The following is a 17,287-nucleotide window of genomic DNA, read 5'->3' on the forward strand; positions in this document are numbered from 1 at the left end:
TGCCAGTGATGAAGTTGGGAGAGCTTTGAGTTCTGTTTTGTTAACATGTTAAAGAAAATTACAAACATAACTGACTAGCATGATAACGGCAGAATACAAATATATAGTACAGTGTACTTGGTTTATGGAAGTTGTTAAAACTTAGAAAGATTGATTTCATTAAACTTGTCATTTTTAAGTTGCAACAACTTCACAAAATGTATAATATAGGTCTAAATTTTAAGTAAACTTAACAATTAGATATAAAGTTAGCATAACTGAAGATGGATAGTTATATTATTTTTTAAGGCAATCAATTCCCTAGAATTTCTTTTTAAAAGTAAAATCAACTTGTCGGATTATACAGAGCATAGAGCATAGAGATCATGACGGCTGGTGATTTTCTGGGGTTTTTTCTTACCTGTCTGTCTGTGTGTGTCATCACAGCAAAATTTGTCCTACTGGCAACATTTGTAGCAGGAACTACCAGAGAAGCTGATTTGAGCACTTCACCAACTGTTCATATGTCTCTCTGTCTTTAAACCGATGCAGATTGTGATCAAAAGTTAAGTTCAAAGATAAGTGTGGTGTAAGTAAGGCTGCCAGAAGTAGGGATGTAGGAGGTAGGGGAGGAGCCATTTCCAAAATTCAGTATCATTTTTTACTGTTTGGAATGCAAAATTGTGAAGGTGAATATTTCAAAATCACTCAGAACAAAGATAAAACCTCGTAATTCTAAGATTAGCTTAAAGCACAATTTTTTTATAGAAAGCTACTTTTGGACTCAGTGGTGAATAAAGGAGTAGTAGGATGATATAAGTGGGATTTCAAAGGGGATGATAGTTGGGTTGATCAAAGCGTTTGACTTCATCACCACATCATTTTTTACATAAACAATGCGAGCAAACTCCTCTTAATCAGAAACATGCAATTTTGCTGAAGCTACATGGCCGGACTTTATAATAACAAATGTCTGCTAGCTCATAACCCTTTATTTCTGGTCAATACATCACATGAAAGGTAGTGCAGTCATGGCTATAGGGATGTATGGCATCACTTTATCTTGAAAAATGATTGCATAAATACAATTTCTCTCTCTCTCTCACACACTCACACACACGCAGTCTGTGTCTCTGTCACTGTCTTGGTCCTTAGTCCAAACAACTGTGAAACTATTATTCTGAAAGTTTGTGGTTTGTGGGTTTGGTTAGGGGGTTGGGCAACCTTTATTTTAAATACAGCTGAAACAATTCCTGTCTTTTATCAATGAAATGCTGCTTGTTTCTTATGTTAATGCAGGAACAGGTGATAATGTTTTATTTTTTCACATGCTTTTTTTGAACAAATCATTTTATTGTTATTTTCTACTCCAAAATATTTTAGATTATTACATATTTATTACACAATGATAGTCAATCTCTCTATCTAGATAAACACAGTCTAGATGTATTGTATGTGTACTGCTGTGATGGATCCTACTGAGATGGTCTTGTACTGTTGTGATCCACTGCAGGGTCCTATATCATGCAAATCGTGGGTAAAGATGATGACCAAGCGGGAACACCTAATTCAGAGATCTCCTACAGCATTGTCAGTCAGCACCCAGCAGGCAAAGGTCAAATGTTTAGTATGGACAGCAAAACGGGCAAACTGTACGTCATGGAGAACACACTGGACAGAGAGGTGAGTGCTGCTACCTGCACATAAAACACATTCCACATATGCTGCAATATTTTTGTGCTTCACAAGTTATCGTTTTCACTCTGAACTATCTGACAGGGGAGATGGATGACAGATAAAATGCTTTGTCTTGAGTTATCCAGTCATTCAGGTTATTGGTAATTCCATCATTTAAAGCATGCACAACATCCAACCTTTAGAAAGATGTAGTCAACCGATTCCCTTGAGCTATGGTCCCCGGTAGATGACAGTTACCAGCTCGTCACACACTTGGAATCGTGACATGACAAGAAAACAGCTGTGCTATTTTGCCCCAAGATACTATCTCATACTGTGAAGACACTGTTGTTGAACTTGTGTAATTTTAGCCAACACCTGCAAGGTGTGCTTCATCCAGTAACAGAAGGATGTGTTTGTTTTTCTTCCAACAGACTTGTGACTCCTACACACTGGTTGTGCAGGGGGCTGATTTGGGAGGGGCAGCAGGGGGGAGAACGGGGACAGGAACGGTTGTGATCAAGGTCCTGGACATCAATGACAACCCACCCACTCTGGAAAAAACTGCGGTGAGCAATATGGCATATAGTACATGCAGTAGCCACAGTTTAGCTCAGGAACTTAAATCAGGTCATGAGAGAGGGACAACAGATGAAAGAGCGATATGATGTGCAACATAAATCAATCAAATATATCCCATTTTCCCTTAATCTCTTTTTTCTTATTTTTTAACACTTTCTGTTAGCTTGTGGGTAGTATGTACATCAAAGTAGCTCTCATTTGCATGGAGAGTTATTTTGGACACCACTCCTTTATCCTTGTTCCACAAGTTTGCATCATGTCTACTTCCTGTTGTCCATGATAAACAGATCATACAAGAGCATGAGCTCAGCCTGCGTGGTGTTGACTGACAGCTTTGACCTTCAAGGAATAGCAAAAGCTAAAGGAAGTAATATAAAGAAAAATAAAGGGAAATAAATAAATCACATTAATTAGAAAAAAGAAATCAGAAAAAAATATGGATGTGCAAAAATAAATATAACATCCACTTCATTAAATACTATAACACCACTGATGCATAAGACATAAGGACAAAGGTAGTGTTAGGATTGGGAAAATACTAAACTATCAAAATGCTGCTTGGCTGATGGACCTAACAAAAAATAGATGCCACAAGTCATTTTAATCAGTTCATAATGCTATCTTACATTGGTGACACCACAGTTTTTTTTCTCACCACCACTACCTTTAATTCAGGAAAAAAATGATAAATTAGTTTATGTCCCTTCTTCTGTGTGTTGATGTAGTATCAACAAGTCTAAAAAGAAACTCTCAGTTTGAACTGAACCAAAAGAGCAATATCACTATGTGGGACTGCTTCAGATATTTGAGAATAAATGTTTATTTTTGTTCTGGTAACAGTATGAGCAATAAAAGTCAAGTCTCAAAGGTCTATTAAGCTGCCTGTCAGGTCATAATTCTGCAAATGAGGCTGCAGGTGTCATCACGTGACTAAGGTCATATGATAACAAATAGTCGAACATGGGGAGAGATCATGACCACTGTCTGTCTGGCCTCCTTAACCTTTCTCCATGGCCTCCTGGTCGATGGCCTCTTCAGAATGAATACTGTGTGTGGTTTTGGACCGGTGTTTGCACACTGTTGATGTCATCTGTTTCCAGTTTATTCACAGAAAGACTAGAACAGATGCAAACACAGAACTGACATCTGAAGTATTTCAGCAAACAATTTTCACTACAGATTGCCTGTTTTGAATGCCATGTTCTGTTTGCAGTACACTGTTTCAGTGAATGAAAATGTCGCTGGCGTAGTCTTGATGAGACTTAAAGCTCTGGACAAAGACCTCGAATACACAGACAACTGGGAGGCTGTCTTTAAGATCATCACAGGAAATGAAAATAATTTCTTCTCCATTGAGACGGACAAGAAAACCAATGAGGGTGTCCTGAAGCTGATCAAGGTCATTATGTTATTTTAAATATTTTTATGTGTTTTTTTTTTTTTTTTACTATTATCATTATTTTATGTGCTTTTTGTAACCTGTGTTGGGTGGGTCAATAACAGTTTTTTTCTGCTTCTAATCTCCCATTGACAGCCTCTGGATTTTGAAGAACTCCAGAAACTCAAGCTTGGCCTGGTCATTGAGAATGTAGCTGCTTTGGTGAACAGTGGCCATGGAGAGATGAATGTAGATGTCTCTAATCAAACGCAAAATGCAACTTTAGAAAGCTATTCCATTCTGATATCAGTGAACAATGTACTGGAGGCACCAGCATTTAAGCCTGAAACAACGGTTGTTTCTGTATCAGAAGATCCAAAAAACATGCCTGTGGATGGTGTGGTCACAACATTTACTGCTATCGATCCTGACACAGGACTACAAGCTAAAGATGTCAGGTTAGTCAAACTGCAGTGAACATAAGAAGCCTCTCTACAGCCAAACTAGTAGCAGTGAGGCTATACTTAGGAACGTTATGTAATGTGTATAATAAGGTTGACCATATTCACCATCTTAGTTTAGCACACTATGCTAACATTTACTAAAAAGCACTTAATACAAAGTACAGCTCAGGCTGAGGAGCACATCATCAGTTGTGCAGGTGTTTTAAAAGTGTTTATTTGATCTTAAATCAATGTATTGGACTCATTGACATAATGTCTTTAATATATGAATGAATGCTGATGATGATGACCCAATAATATTCAAGCACAGAGTGTATCAAAGCAGCAAACGTAGCCACAGTGACATCAACCATTGCTTCGAGCCTTGAGTTTGGCATTTTGGTCGTTGTCATCTTAGTTTTTTGGAGCCAGAAATGACCATACTTGGACAAGAGGGTCAAGCAGACTGATGCGGTGTCAATGATGCATTTCTACGCATCTATCCGAAATGATAGGTCACCATGGTGGTGACTTGTTTGTCAATAAGACATGTTTATTCATCCAAAGCAGAGAAAACGGCAGCGATATGATAATTTTTACAATGCACTTAAATGTCAAGTTGGACCTGAATTAATCAAAAACACTTCTATAAAAGGTTGTGTGGGGGTTTAGTTACTCTTTAATGTTACTGGGCTTTGATTTGCAGGAGGTTTGAGACACTTTGGCATTGGCTTCACTTTTTAGACCAGGCAGCTCTGTTCATCTTCTGTTTTACACAGTCTATGTTTTTAAAACATTTTACTCAAGACTAAAACTATTAACCTCACAGCAGCACTATATCAACAAGTCAGTGGATTAGAAAGTTAGAGAGACAAAAATGAACAAAAATTGCATGACAATGTATTTAATAGGTGCTAAGATATGTTGGCGTGGACCAAGGTTGTTGACCAGCCAACTGGTGCAGCCAATTCTCACTCCGAACTCACCAAATAGCACCGCTCTGTCAGTGCTTGGGTGACACCAAAAGCATGGCAGATGGCCAGATGGCATCGGCGCATGATAATGCAACGCACAGGGTGAGGTTCAAGTGTGTGTGATATCGCAAAGAGTCAGTTGTTTGTTTAAAACCACAACGGCAGCTCCTAAAGAGGTTAGCGAAGATGCTGCAATTGCATCAGTTAAATCAGTCCTCAAATGGCTTATCCAATCAACAAGTTTTGGAATATTAGTACCTGACCTTTCCTGAACAGTTTCTGATGACAGCTTCTCAGATGGCTCTGTGACTGTGTCTGTGGCTCTTTTGGTTCCCCACTGTCCATTCTCAATGAGGGATACAGCTAATCATCCCTTAGTTTTAGCTACATACTTACAGACATGAGAGTCTCATTTGACTCTCAGCAAGAAAGAGATGAAGTGTTTTTCCCCAAATTTTGACCTGTTTCTATAACAAAATCATTACTTTAATTGAAAGTTTACTGTATCGTGTGTTTTTGTCCTTTTCTTACATATTTGTTGTGCTCCAGTTATGCCAAAGCCTATGATCCTGACAACTGGTTTACCATCGATGAAGAAACAGCTGAGATTAAACTCAACAAGGTACCAGACAGAGAGTCACCATTCTTGGAGAAGGGCACCTACATTGCCAAGATTCTGGCCATAACCAAAGGTAATCACGCTTCATAATCGTGTAAGATTATCATCAGTAACAAGGCTTCATTTCAAGCTTCTTGCCAGATTTCTGTTCAAACAGACTCAGCCCGCCCAGCAGACAGATTCTCTAATTAATTCAACGCTTCACTTCTTTGAAATGATTTATCACCTTTAGTTTTTTGAGTTGGATGTGCAGTTCATAAATGTAGATGCCTGAGGTTATTTAATAAATAAAGCTCACAGATCTCTGGCGGAACCTGCTAAACAACTTTGCGACCCAAGATGTGTCAGCCATAGAATGAGAACAAGCCCTGGGCAAAATAACATATATCCACTGCCAGATTTATCACACCTCCATGAAAAATACCGACATTATTACAAAAGCACAGTTATAATCAACGATTATTAAGAAGCACCCATGTTGCCAAAATTAATAACATTTTTGCTGCCATGTGTTCTTGAACAGTGTACTGTTCATGGAGTTTTGGCAGACTAAATTTCAAGACTTCTACTCAAGTCATTCACTTTGTGTAAAGCTACAGCAGGAAACAGGTGTTCACCAATGACTTCATCTTTGTATTAGTGAGTGCAGCTTTATGGTGTTGTGTTGCAGCCTGTGTGCTGATTGACTTATTAAACTTCTGTCATCTGCAGACATGCCTGCAAAGACAACCACGGGAACAATATCAGTTCAAGTCACGGACTCAAATGACCAGTGTCCCACCCTGACCACCACCTCCACCAGCGTGTGCGCCAATTCAAAAACTGTTTATGTGACCGGCATCGATAAGGATGTTAGTCCCAACGCTGCTCCATTTTCATTCAAAATTGTACCTGATGGGACACGAGGCAGCTGGGACGTAGAGGTCATCAATGGTGAGAAGTGGTTAGCAACCATTAGACACAACTTTCTTTTTTCTTTCTTTCTTTCTTTCTTTCTTTCTGTCTTTCTTTCTTTCTTTCTTTTTCTCAAAATTCAGTCTAATTACAAAGATTTGTTCATGTCAAAAATTTAACAAACAAAAGAGAAGAATTCCGCCCCTATTTGTTTTGTTCAAACGTTCTGTGTGTACAATTTAGAGGGATATATTAGCAAAAATGTAATATAATATAATAAATATGTTATCTTAAGTGTATAATCTCCTGATAAAAACAATTGTATTTTTGTTGCCTTAGAATACACTTTTTATTTCTACACATGAAGCTGGTCCTATTCTACAAAAATCAACATGTTGTACCGCCATGTTTATACGGTAGCCTAGATGGATCAGACCAAACACTGGTTTGAGATGAGGTGTTTTCGTCAGAAAATAGCTTTTTTAATGTGAAACAGCTTTTTTCAGTGTTTGTGCTGGTTTAAATCCATGGGTCCTGTTTTGGAGAGGACACCTCTGCATATGATTAAACTCCTGGTGAAAACCTTTTAAATGTCAGAATCTTAACTTATGAGAGAAAAAAATTAGCACACACTAGCAGGAGCTGGGCTAGGCCCGTCTCCGACGTGTCAAACAGCATCAGAGAAGACTAATCTGGAACAAGAAACAACTTTATTCAGTAAATTTACCGCTATAAATCACCAGGTTGTTATGTAAAGGAGGAGAACTCTTGAAATAATTCTGCTTTTTGTATAAACCTCCTGAATAATCAACACTAAAGGAATTCTAACCAGAAGAGGTTTCAGCTAGTTGAAATCTTTCATTTTTTAAATTTTTTTTATTAATTCAGTTGAAAACCTGACATACAGATTCAAAATAAGGACTACAGTTTATTTGATGTGGCTGTACTGGTGGAAAACATGAGTAGACATTTTATATTACACTAGTAGCATTACAGTACTACTTTTACTAGGCTACTAACGCTATACTAGTAGTAAAGATGCTGAGACAGTGTTAGTCTGACAGTTCTCTTTCCTTTGCTGTCTCCAGAGACGAGTGCTGCTCTTCACTCCCATGAGATGCTGTGGCCCGGTACCTACGAGCTGCAGGTAGAGGTGGCAGACGCTCAGGGTCTGTCTTGCCCCGAAAATGAAGTTTTCAAAGTGGACGTTTGTACTTGTGAGGATACAGGAGACTGCAGCACAAGGACATCCAAATTAGCAGCTCCTTCCACTGAGCTCTCTGCTGCAGCCATTGGCCTGCTGATATCTGCAATATGCTTACTGCTGCGTAAGTTGTATTTTAACACACTTTCTTGTCATTCCCGAATAATACCCAGTTTAAAAATGAAGGTTTTGCTATTTTTTACTGTTTAATTTCTAAAGAGTTTAGCTACTGATCTACTCAAACGTTGCTAAAGGGATACTGTATCTCCAATTATACTCTTTGCATTTTGCACAAATGAACAAATTTCCAGTGGAAGAGGCAATAAATACTTAATTAATATTTATGACCCTTATAATTGAATTTAGCATAATATTATTCTGTTTTGTGTATAATGTGTAAGTGTAGTGCTAGTTTTTAGCGTACCAGTAAGTGTATTACTGTCTAAAAGCAGCACAAGAAAAGTGATGTCGGTCCAGGTTTTAAAGCTTTAACATCAGAAGACTGGATTTATTCTTGTCACTGTTGTATAACATTACTTTGCTTATATGTAATATGGCTCTTGAAATGACAAAAATCCTAATATAAGAGTTAAAACACTGTCTTTGAGTTTAGATTAAATTCCCTTCCCATGGATGTGAATTTTTTTTACTTCTCATTGCAGTCATTCCTCTTCTCCTGCTGTTCTGTCAGTGTGGAGGAGCAAACACCATCTTTCCTGACAAATTTAGTGATATCCCATTTGACGCCAAAGAACACCTCATATCATACCACACTGAAGGCAAAGGCGAGGATAAGGTTGGCTGGTATTTTTGTTTTCTTTTTATGTGAAGAAAAGGATACATTACCTGTTTGATCTTTGAATTTAGTATTCCAAAACACAGACCAGACATAGTCTGTGAAGAAACCAAGGTGCATTGTCAGAGGAGAAAGGTGGTGGAGGTCAGTATGGTGTGTCACTGAAGTGCTAGCCATGTCACTGATTAGTTAAATTGGGTCCACATAGGGACAATCTATCAAAACCCATTCTAAAAACAGATAAGTCATTTTATCTTTTAAGAATCTATTAAAGAATTTCTCTTAATTATGTTAAAGGTTTGAACATAAGCACGATAAGAAGTTGTGGTAGTAGATTTTTTTAAAATTTTACTTTTTAAAATGTATGAAATCTCTGCTTTAAAATTTAAAGCTGCAAATTAAGAAAATACCGCTGGTGGTGGTAATTTTATGGTTTGCAGTTGAATGACTTGTGTGTGGATGGGTGACATTTCATTTCTTTTTTTAGGAAGTGCCACTCCAAAGTGTCCCTATCTTGTTGGAAGACCAAAAGAAAGTTTGGGCCGCACCAGCACTGAACTTAAACGGCATGGCTTCAGAGATCACAAAAACTCATCAGTCAAGTGCTTTCTATGAACAATCTTTGCAGAAGTTTCAGGAAAACAGACAGAGTTTGATGGAGTTCGACAATGCCTATGGGTTTTCAAGGCAATCATTCAACAATAATAGTGCTGGGTACAGTAGGCAAACAGTTCTGAGAACAACAGCCCTGTATGACGAAATTGCCTTACCTGATGCCTTCCTCAATGAGTACTACTCACAGGTACAATGTTAGCTTTGCACACAGCTGTTTTTTTTTCACTAGATCTTTTACATACAAAGAGATGGTCAGAGTTTATGACATGTTTGTGCTATTTCTTTTCCTTAAACAGAAGGCAGACTGTACTGTTCCAGTGAAGGATGACCTTTTGAGGTATGATTTTGAAGGCCAGGGCTCCCCTGCAGGCTCAATGGGCTGCTGCAGCCTCCTGGACTCTGATGATGACCTGCAGTTCCTCAGTGACCTTGGGCCAAAGTTCAAGACCCTAGCAGAGATCTGTTCCCCTCCTACACCAACAACTGAAACCCTGCTGACACACCAAATAGCAGGTGCTGTCAAAACCACAGTTGATATTGTTGAACCAATCGTCAAGCCCAAAATAGAGCCCACTGTCAAGACAACACATACCGATATAAAGGCAGAGAGAGTCATGTCATCTACTAACATCTCCAAATCTGTTAGTACTGTAAATACTGCTGCGCAATCTGTGACACTTCCTCGCTCCAACGTTACTAACATCAGTCAATCTGCTACTCTGCCCCGTCCCGCGCAGACAGTCATTCTGCAGCAGCAGCCAGTTTACTACACCACCAGCCCTGTTCTACAGCCTTTGCACTATGTAGTTCAACCACAGCTTCAGAACACTGTTCTGCTGGCCAATGGGGCCAGTGGAGCAAATTTACCAGGCTATTATGTAGTCAGTAGGCCACAGAGTCCTCCTTCTGGACTTGTAATCAGTGGCACCTCACACCCTCCCTCTGCTCTAGTTATCCAGGGCACTGAAAGCCCCCAAAGCCCTGTCAGCCCTGCCAGTCCAGGAAGCCCCACCCTATTGCTATCTGGTAGCCCAGGTGTATTTCCGGGCTCAGTCCCTACAGAGGGCTGGAAAATAGCAGGGCCAAATCCTGATGGTACTTACGTGTTAGTTAAAGATAATAGCAGTCCAGCTGAGGCAGAGGGGGTGGACCCAGGCTCATCTCAGGGCACTTTGCCCAGAGGTGCTACCCTGGTAAAAGAGGCTGCTCCTCCTCAGGGGGTGTTAGGCCCAGCAGCCCAGGGGAGTGCGTTTGGCATTCAGCCAGGACACACTGTTGTTAAGAGGGAGGGTGTATTTGCAGTAGGTAGCAATTTGGGGAAAACACAGGTCAGGGAGCCAGGGCAGATGGGTTTAGGTCCAGAGGTCAGACATACTGGAATTCATCCATCTGGGATGAATCCTGTTGGAATAAGGCAGGTACATGAGTCACAACAAATTTGGCCACTGGAGCAAGCAGGGGACCCCACAAAAGATGAAACTGTGCCTGATCAGTTGACTAAAATCCCAGAATCTCAAACAACCACATCTTCAGATGTTATAAGTCAATCAACAGAATCTAATGACCCACAACAGAACACAGAGGAAGGAGCAATGGGTGTTCACTCAAAAGAGCAAGAAAATCTTGTACCATCTGAAGGTTTTTCCATGGAAGATAAACCTGTGCTCACTCAAATGACCTCCACAGAAGCTGTTCAGCTTGAATCAGATGTCTCTGATTTAGTTAATACAGACAAAGAGAATGAAGAGACATCAGCATTTCCTCAAGGAGAGGGAGCCACTTCTACTGTAGACCACATTAACATTGTAGAAGATCAAATACATGACAGCACAAAAGAAAACTTGGGCAGCCAGGAAGCAGCGCCTTTGGAAGATGAAGAAGTTGAAGAAGAGGGGAAATCTGTTCATCTCAGCACAGTTGCAGGTCCAGAAGACGGAAGTTCTGAATCTCAATCAGATGAAGTCAAAGAGGATCAAAGTGACAGGGACCAGGAGGAAGATGTCAGTCTAGCAGATGAAGTTGTTTCAGACTTAGAAGCAAATCAGGTCATAGATGCTTCTGATGGTATCAATGCAGAAGAGAATATCGAGGAAATAACTATAGTCACCAGTGATTCATATGAAGAGGTTAAGGCTGAGCAGGACCAACCGTTAGAATCTGAAGTAGGACTTGGTGCTATGGATGCTCAATTGTCAGCAAGTCCTTCAAATGAGATTTCGACAGAAACTTTAAATACATCTGACGAGAGGTCCATACCTGATCAAGAGGCAATGCCAGAACTGCAGATGGATCATAGTGAAGAGATTAAGATAGACGAAGGTCATGCAAAGACAGATGTTGTTGATGCTGAAGCAATAACGCCATTGCAAACTGTGAGCACTACTTTAGCCAACCAAGAAGAAAAAGACCTGAATGATTCAAATTTGATATCAGCCTCAGAAGAAATAACCACTGAAGTACAAGAAGAGGGCCCTAATGTGCCAACCATTACAACATCAGACCAACATCAGCTTATAGCTGAAGATGATGATAATCAACAAGATATAATGTTAGAATCAGACAAGGATCAAGTCAGTGCAGAGGCAGGCAGTATGAGTGATGGAGAAAAAGAAGAGAGTATTGTGGAGGAAGGAGTGTCACAGCAAAGTTTCAGCACATCTGATGACCAAGATGAAGATATTGAAAGACAAGATGCATTGAGCACAAGTTCTCAAATGGAGGAAAATTTCATCTCAGATGACAACATTAGTGACATAGAGAAAGATGAAGATGATGTGGAGGAAATGGTGTCAAAAGAGGAGCAAAATATAAGCTCCTCAGATAGTCAAGATGGGGAGAGTGCAAACAAAGAAGCATCGAGCACAAGATCTCAAGTGGATGATAACTTAATGCCAGATGATAACATAAATGGCCCAGAAAAAGAGGAGGAGGAGACTTTGGAGAAAGTGGCATTATCCACACAGCAAAATTTTAGCATCAGAGACAACCAAGATGAAGAGAGTGAAGAAGAGGCTGTATCAGGAAGAAATTCTTCACTGGAGGATCAGCTAGTCACAGATGATGATATAAATATTGGAGAGGAAGAGGATCATACTGTGGAGAAAGCGACATCATACATACAGCCACATCTCAGCATCTCAAATGACCAAGATGAAGAGATCGTAAAAGAAGATGCAGGAGGTGTGACTTCCCAGGTTGAGGAGAAGCTCACCTCAGAGAGAGATGGAGTCAAAGAGGAGGGTAGTGTGGAGGAAGAGGTGTCACCTGTACATCAAAAAACTTTCATCTCAGCAGACGACAGTGAAAAAGATGCATCCCACACAGTATCTCAAGTGGAAGAAAAGCTGATCTCAGATGAAACTGTATGTGAAGGCCAAAAAGAGGAGAAAAATACATCATCCTTAGAGCGACATATTAGCATTTCAAGTGACCAAAATGGAGAGAGTGGAAGAGAAGATGCACATCACACAAGTTCTCAGGTAGATGGAGAAGCCTTTAAATCTTACCAGCCTTCAGAAGAGGGCTATCAGTCTTTAGACACTGAAAGTTTATCAGCAATGTCAAAGGTGGCTGAAACTCAAGAAATGCCTTGTGAAGTTACTACACAACAAGTAAGGCAAGGGATAGAGTCTTCTCAGACAGGTGATATAACTCTGGATATTCCTGAGAGACAAGCTTTAGTGAGAGGTGCTAACATGGAGGGTTTGGATGAAGTGATCACATCTTCAGAGGAATTAGGATCATCCAGGGTGGCCACAGGACAGGTTTCTATGTCCAGTGAAGATAAAGGGGCCAGTGGTAGAATATTGGCATCTGGAAAGATTGCCGGTGGGGATCTCACTTTGGAAGAAGGCAAAGCAGAGGCCACTTTTGACCCAGAGATTAGAGAGGGATTGGGTAGTGGTGCATCTAATGCATCAGGTCAAGTATCACCAACATCCTATTCAGAGATAAAAGTTGTGGACAAGGCCATATCTTCAAAGCTGGAAACAGACTTAGGCTCAGCAGAGACAGGAACCGCAACTTTTATTGCAACTAGTGAGGTAGGTGAGGAGGCAGGTGACCTTGTTCAGGATGAGAATGTGCACATAACAGGAGAAGAAGCAGAGGTAGACCCAAATACTGAGGGGAAAGCTGGTTTGATAGAGGTTGTGTCAAATGCCTCAGATAACATGTATGTGGCTGAGGCGAGTGGTGGCGAAGTGAGTCCTGTTCAGACAGTCATTGGCCAAACTCCTCGGAACAAATTCAGATGGAGTAAAAAGGATTCCAACAAGAATCCTCGTAGTCCAAAAAGCCCTTCTGGAAAGTGTAAACAACAGTGATTGCATTCAGTGTTTGAAGCCATGTGAACAACTATACAGTTACCCATAGCATAAATGTGGACGTGCTATGCCCCCAGTAGAATGGCAACTTTCTGCACCAATGTCACCAGAAATTACTTGTGTTTTATCAAAGTAAATCTTCAAAAAAAAATGCAGGAAGGCTTCTTTACCCAGAAAATATTCCAAACTCAATATTTGAGGCTACTGTTTAGACCATCATATAGTCAAGTGATCACAAGTGCTGGATATAATGATTGCTCAGCTGATGACAGACATTGACCAGTAAGGCCTTCACATCAGATGTTTGCTTTGCGTTGCTGTACTGAGGCTGTGTAGGGCAGACAGGCACAAAGTTAAGCAAGTCAAGTGAAAAGGGCAAAACACACCAGCAGTGTTTGACACACTCAAATCACTCGTCCCCTATGTAAGCTATCTATAAAAACCAAACATCTAGAGACAGATTAAACCACACCAGCCAGCAATGATTTAAGTCAAGGTAGCAGGATACTACTGTGTTGTCATTTCCAACATTGATGTGTGTCAAAGCTGCAAGAAAGGGCCATTTTGTTACAGTATCACCTTGGAGCAGCACATCCCAGCTGCCATGCCTTGAATCTGCGACCAGTATGTTGCACTTTGGGGTTTTATAGGCTGGGTGCGATTACCAACTCTGCCCCCAGTTTCCAGGTGCAAACTCTGAAAATACTGAACACTCCAAATAGCACAAAGAGTTTACCTTCTGAACTTCAATGCCCAGAAATCATTTAATTAATGCTCGCTGACTGTCTATAAAATAAAACAGTACCAACAGGTCTGTTAGCCAACAAACATTAGCTAATTGTTCGACACCCTAACTGCATGGCCATACTAGACCAAGAAAGACTATAACAGCAAAATCCCTGAGTGTATTCAAGGTGAGCAAAGGTGGATCTCGTCATTATTATTTCATCTTTTGATGTGCAAGAGAATGAAGATGATATTTCTGCTTTTAAAATGTGCATAGTCTCACCTTCACACATTCACATTCACATTCATTTGAGGAAAATAATACATCATTGAAGATTTTTATTAAGATTGGGAATTTGGGAAATTTGTGTGTTTGTCAATTCATTGATAATTGATTTACAATTGAACATATGATTGTTTTACAGTATTGATTATAAACATCATTGATGTAAGCATAGCATTTACATAATCAGGAAACATTTATCAGAGCTGTTTTCTGTGATAAAAGACCTGTCAAGATCCAATCTTGTGTTCAAACCTTTGGCGGCGGCGAATCCTTTTGTTTACAATCACTTGTACATAGTGCCTTAAATGTCTTTAAGGCGGCATCTGCAATTCTGGAGAGAAATTGTTGATATTTCAACTCATCACCCAAGCAAATTGACCCTCCTGTCAGTGTTCCTTCAGAGGCAAAGGAACATCCCTGATGTTATTTACGTATCAGTGCTACAGGGTGTAGCTCCCTTTCTTTATGGGCGAGGACATGGCAGAGGAAGAGTAGCCAGCATGATATTGTGTAGCTCAGCCCGAGCCACTTTTGTTTGTTTCCCATTAACAGAGCCAGTGCTGTCTATGAATACTGGGTTTTAGGGTTTTTTAATAGTTTGTTTTTCTCAGACTATGAGGAGATATTTGCTGAATTTGAAAAAAAAACAAAGTTAAGTATTAGAATCACAGACTGTACCTTTGTATCTTTATTCATACTATAGTTCGTGTTGGAGGCCGCTCTTCTTACTTGCTTTGAGCTGAAATGTAACATGTTTAACAGGTTGAAACATGCTAGATTTATGAACACATACATTCAAGTGCACCTGCATGTGGGAACAAATGTCAGGATTAGTTTGGTGATTTTATCTTCTTTACAGACTCATAAGAAATCGCAATTTTTATTAAAATGCAATTTAGGAATGCTGATAACTGTTGTTATGTCATTTAAATCAGTCAGTGTGATATTCAGTATACTGTGTGTTGTGTACAGTAAATGTACTCTTTGTTCAGCACTGTAAATGTTTTATGTTCTTTAATTTTCTTTTCAAGCCAATAAGAAGAGGGAGCGGTGTGCTGGATTTATTAGAAGTTGCAGAGTGCTCTCAGGGCAGGTAGTTATTTGGATGTGAACCAGCTTCTTTGTTGTACATATAATTATCATCAAATCCCTGAATGCATAAACCACGCATTACTAAGACAAGATAAACTAAACATGAAAAATCCCTGACTTAAGGTTGGATTGTGTTGATTTGACATATATGTAAAGTTAGACCTTTCTTTTTAACGGCTATGACACCGATTTGCATGAAAGGAGTAGAGGAGTGGAGAATAGCATGTGAAAATAAAATTCAAAATAAAATTCAAATCCACCTTATAAGGCTGTATTAGCACATGACTAAACATGCACTAACCTAAGACAGCTGAATCTCACAAAATCATGTAAAATGACCATGACCTCTTAACCACATTAAAGGGTGGTGGCTTGTAATGTGTTTTAATTATGTGCTGGTACCACATAAACAATGCCAATGGAAAGTCAACCCTTTTGTCACACAGACACATAAATTCCCTCAGTCAACAACTAATGCAAGCGGCAGTGGTTAGTACAAAAGTCCTATAGGTACCTTTAACCCAAGACACCTGTCTGTGTCCTGTGGAAAAACCAAAAGTCAGTGTAAACTTAATTTAACTTTATTTTATGTACTTACATGCTGTCATGTGATGTTACATGATGTACTTGGGGTGCTATTTTCAGGCTACCGTCACATATTGCACTTTGCATCTTCTGATATTTTCCTTCTCTTATTCATAATTTAGGTGGTGTTGGTGTAAATTTAAATTAGTGTTTAAATCATGAATAGAGAGAATGAGTCTGGTTCTTTAAATGACACCTTCTATAGGAGCCATTAGTGATGTAAAACGCTTATAGGATGCTAACCTGTCCTGTATGGGTCACCGTCATGTCATGGGTGTGGTAATATAAGTAGGACACCGCGTTATGTCATGCTGATTTTTAGAAGTGAAAAATTGTTCTTTGTATGGTGTTTATGGACACAGATTGGTGAGTTGTTGCATGTTTTAGTAAAGACCACAATGGTGACAAATAAACTGCATCAAAGAAAAGAAGTGGGACTCTTGTTTTCATCAGACAAACAGTAGACAGAGGGCAGGCGAACACATCAGCCAGTAGCCTGTTCAGACAGCCCTTCAGTGGCTTTAAGGTTAGACTGAGCTGACAAAACTTTACCAATCTAACATATCATTATGCCAAAATGCCAAATGTAAAGTAAATAACTGAAAGTGATGATCAGTTTCAGATTCAGGCTGCCAAATGTTTTAAAAGCACAGTTTTTACCTTCCCAGTGTAAAGACAAAGTTTTTCTGCACTGACTAACATACAGCCGAAGTACATAAACACAAAAGGTGACTTCAGGAGACCATGTGTCTATAATCTATATCTATCTATCTATATCTATAATGCTGTTTGTGTCACTATTTGAATAATTCACATAATACTAAAGGAGTTTACACACACTATTTATAATGCTTGCTTTGCAATGCAAAGGCATTAATTTGATCTTTTACCATGCAGTCCATGAGGGCGTATTAAATTGTAGACATTATATCATTTCAGATTACACACCCACTCCTCTGTAAAGTTAACAGTTCTGTTAAGTGAAGGTCAGCAGTAAGACTGTAACTTTGAATGTCGCAAGCTAAATTGGCACAGTGCTATGTACACATTGCAGGGTATTTTACCTGGCATGGACTCTTGTAGTGTTTGCAGATGACGTCACAGTGTACGGT

The 17,287-nt window shown here is 39.5% G+C and overlaps 1 protein-coding gene across 1 annotated transcript in view; it reads left to right on the plus strand.

The window, feature by feature from the left end:
• The window catches only part of LOC121941115, a 32,980-nt gene extending 16,417 nt beyond the window's left edge, over positions 1-16,563 (plus strand). Inside the window, exons 6-15 of the mRNA XM_042483836.1 lie at positions 1,493-1,662; positions 2,091-2,225; positions 3,452-3,637; positions 3,773-4,074; positions 5,583-5,725; positions 6,364-6,585; positions 7,635-7,874; positions 8,413-8,546; positions 9,034-9,348; positions 9,458-16,563. Coding sequence (XP_042339770.1) covers positions 1,493-1,662; positions 2,091-2,225; positions 3,452-3,637; positions 3,773-4,074; positions 5,583-5,725; positions 6,364-6,585; positions 7,635-7,874; positions 8,413-8,546; positions 9,034-9,348; positions 9,458-13,486 — 5,876 coding nt within the window. The 3' untranslated portion in view covers positions 13,487-16,563. The remainder of the gene's footprint in view (positions 1-1,492; positions 1,663-2,090; positions 2,226-3,451; positions 3,638-3,772; positions 4,075-5,582; positions 5,726-6,363; positions 6,586-7,634; positions 7,875-8,412; positions 8,547-9,033; positions 9,349-9,457) is intronic.
• Positions 16,564-17,287: the final 724 nt, after the last annotated feature.

Source organism: Plectropomus leopardus, chromosome 3 (genome assembly GCF_008729295.1).
Source record: "Plectropomus leopardus isolate mb chromosome 3, YSFRI_Pleo_2.0, whole genome shotgun sequence".
NCBI lineage: Eukaryota > Metazoa > Chordata > Actinopteri > Perciformes > Serranidae > Plectropomus > Plectropomus leopardus.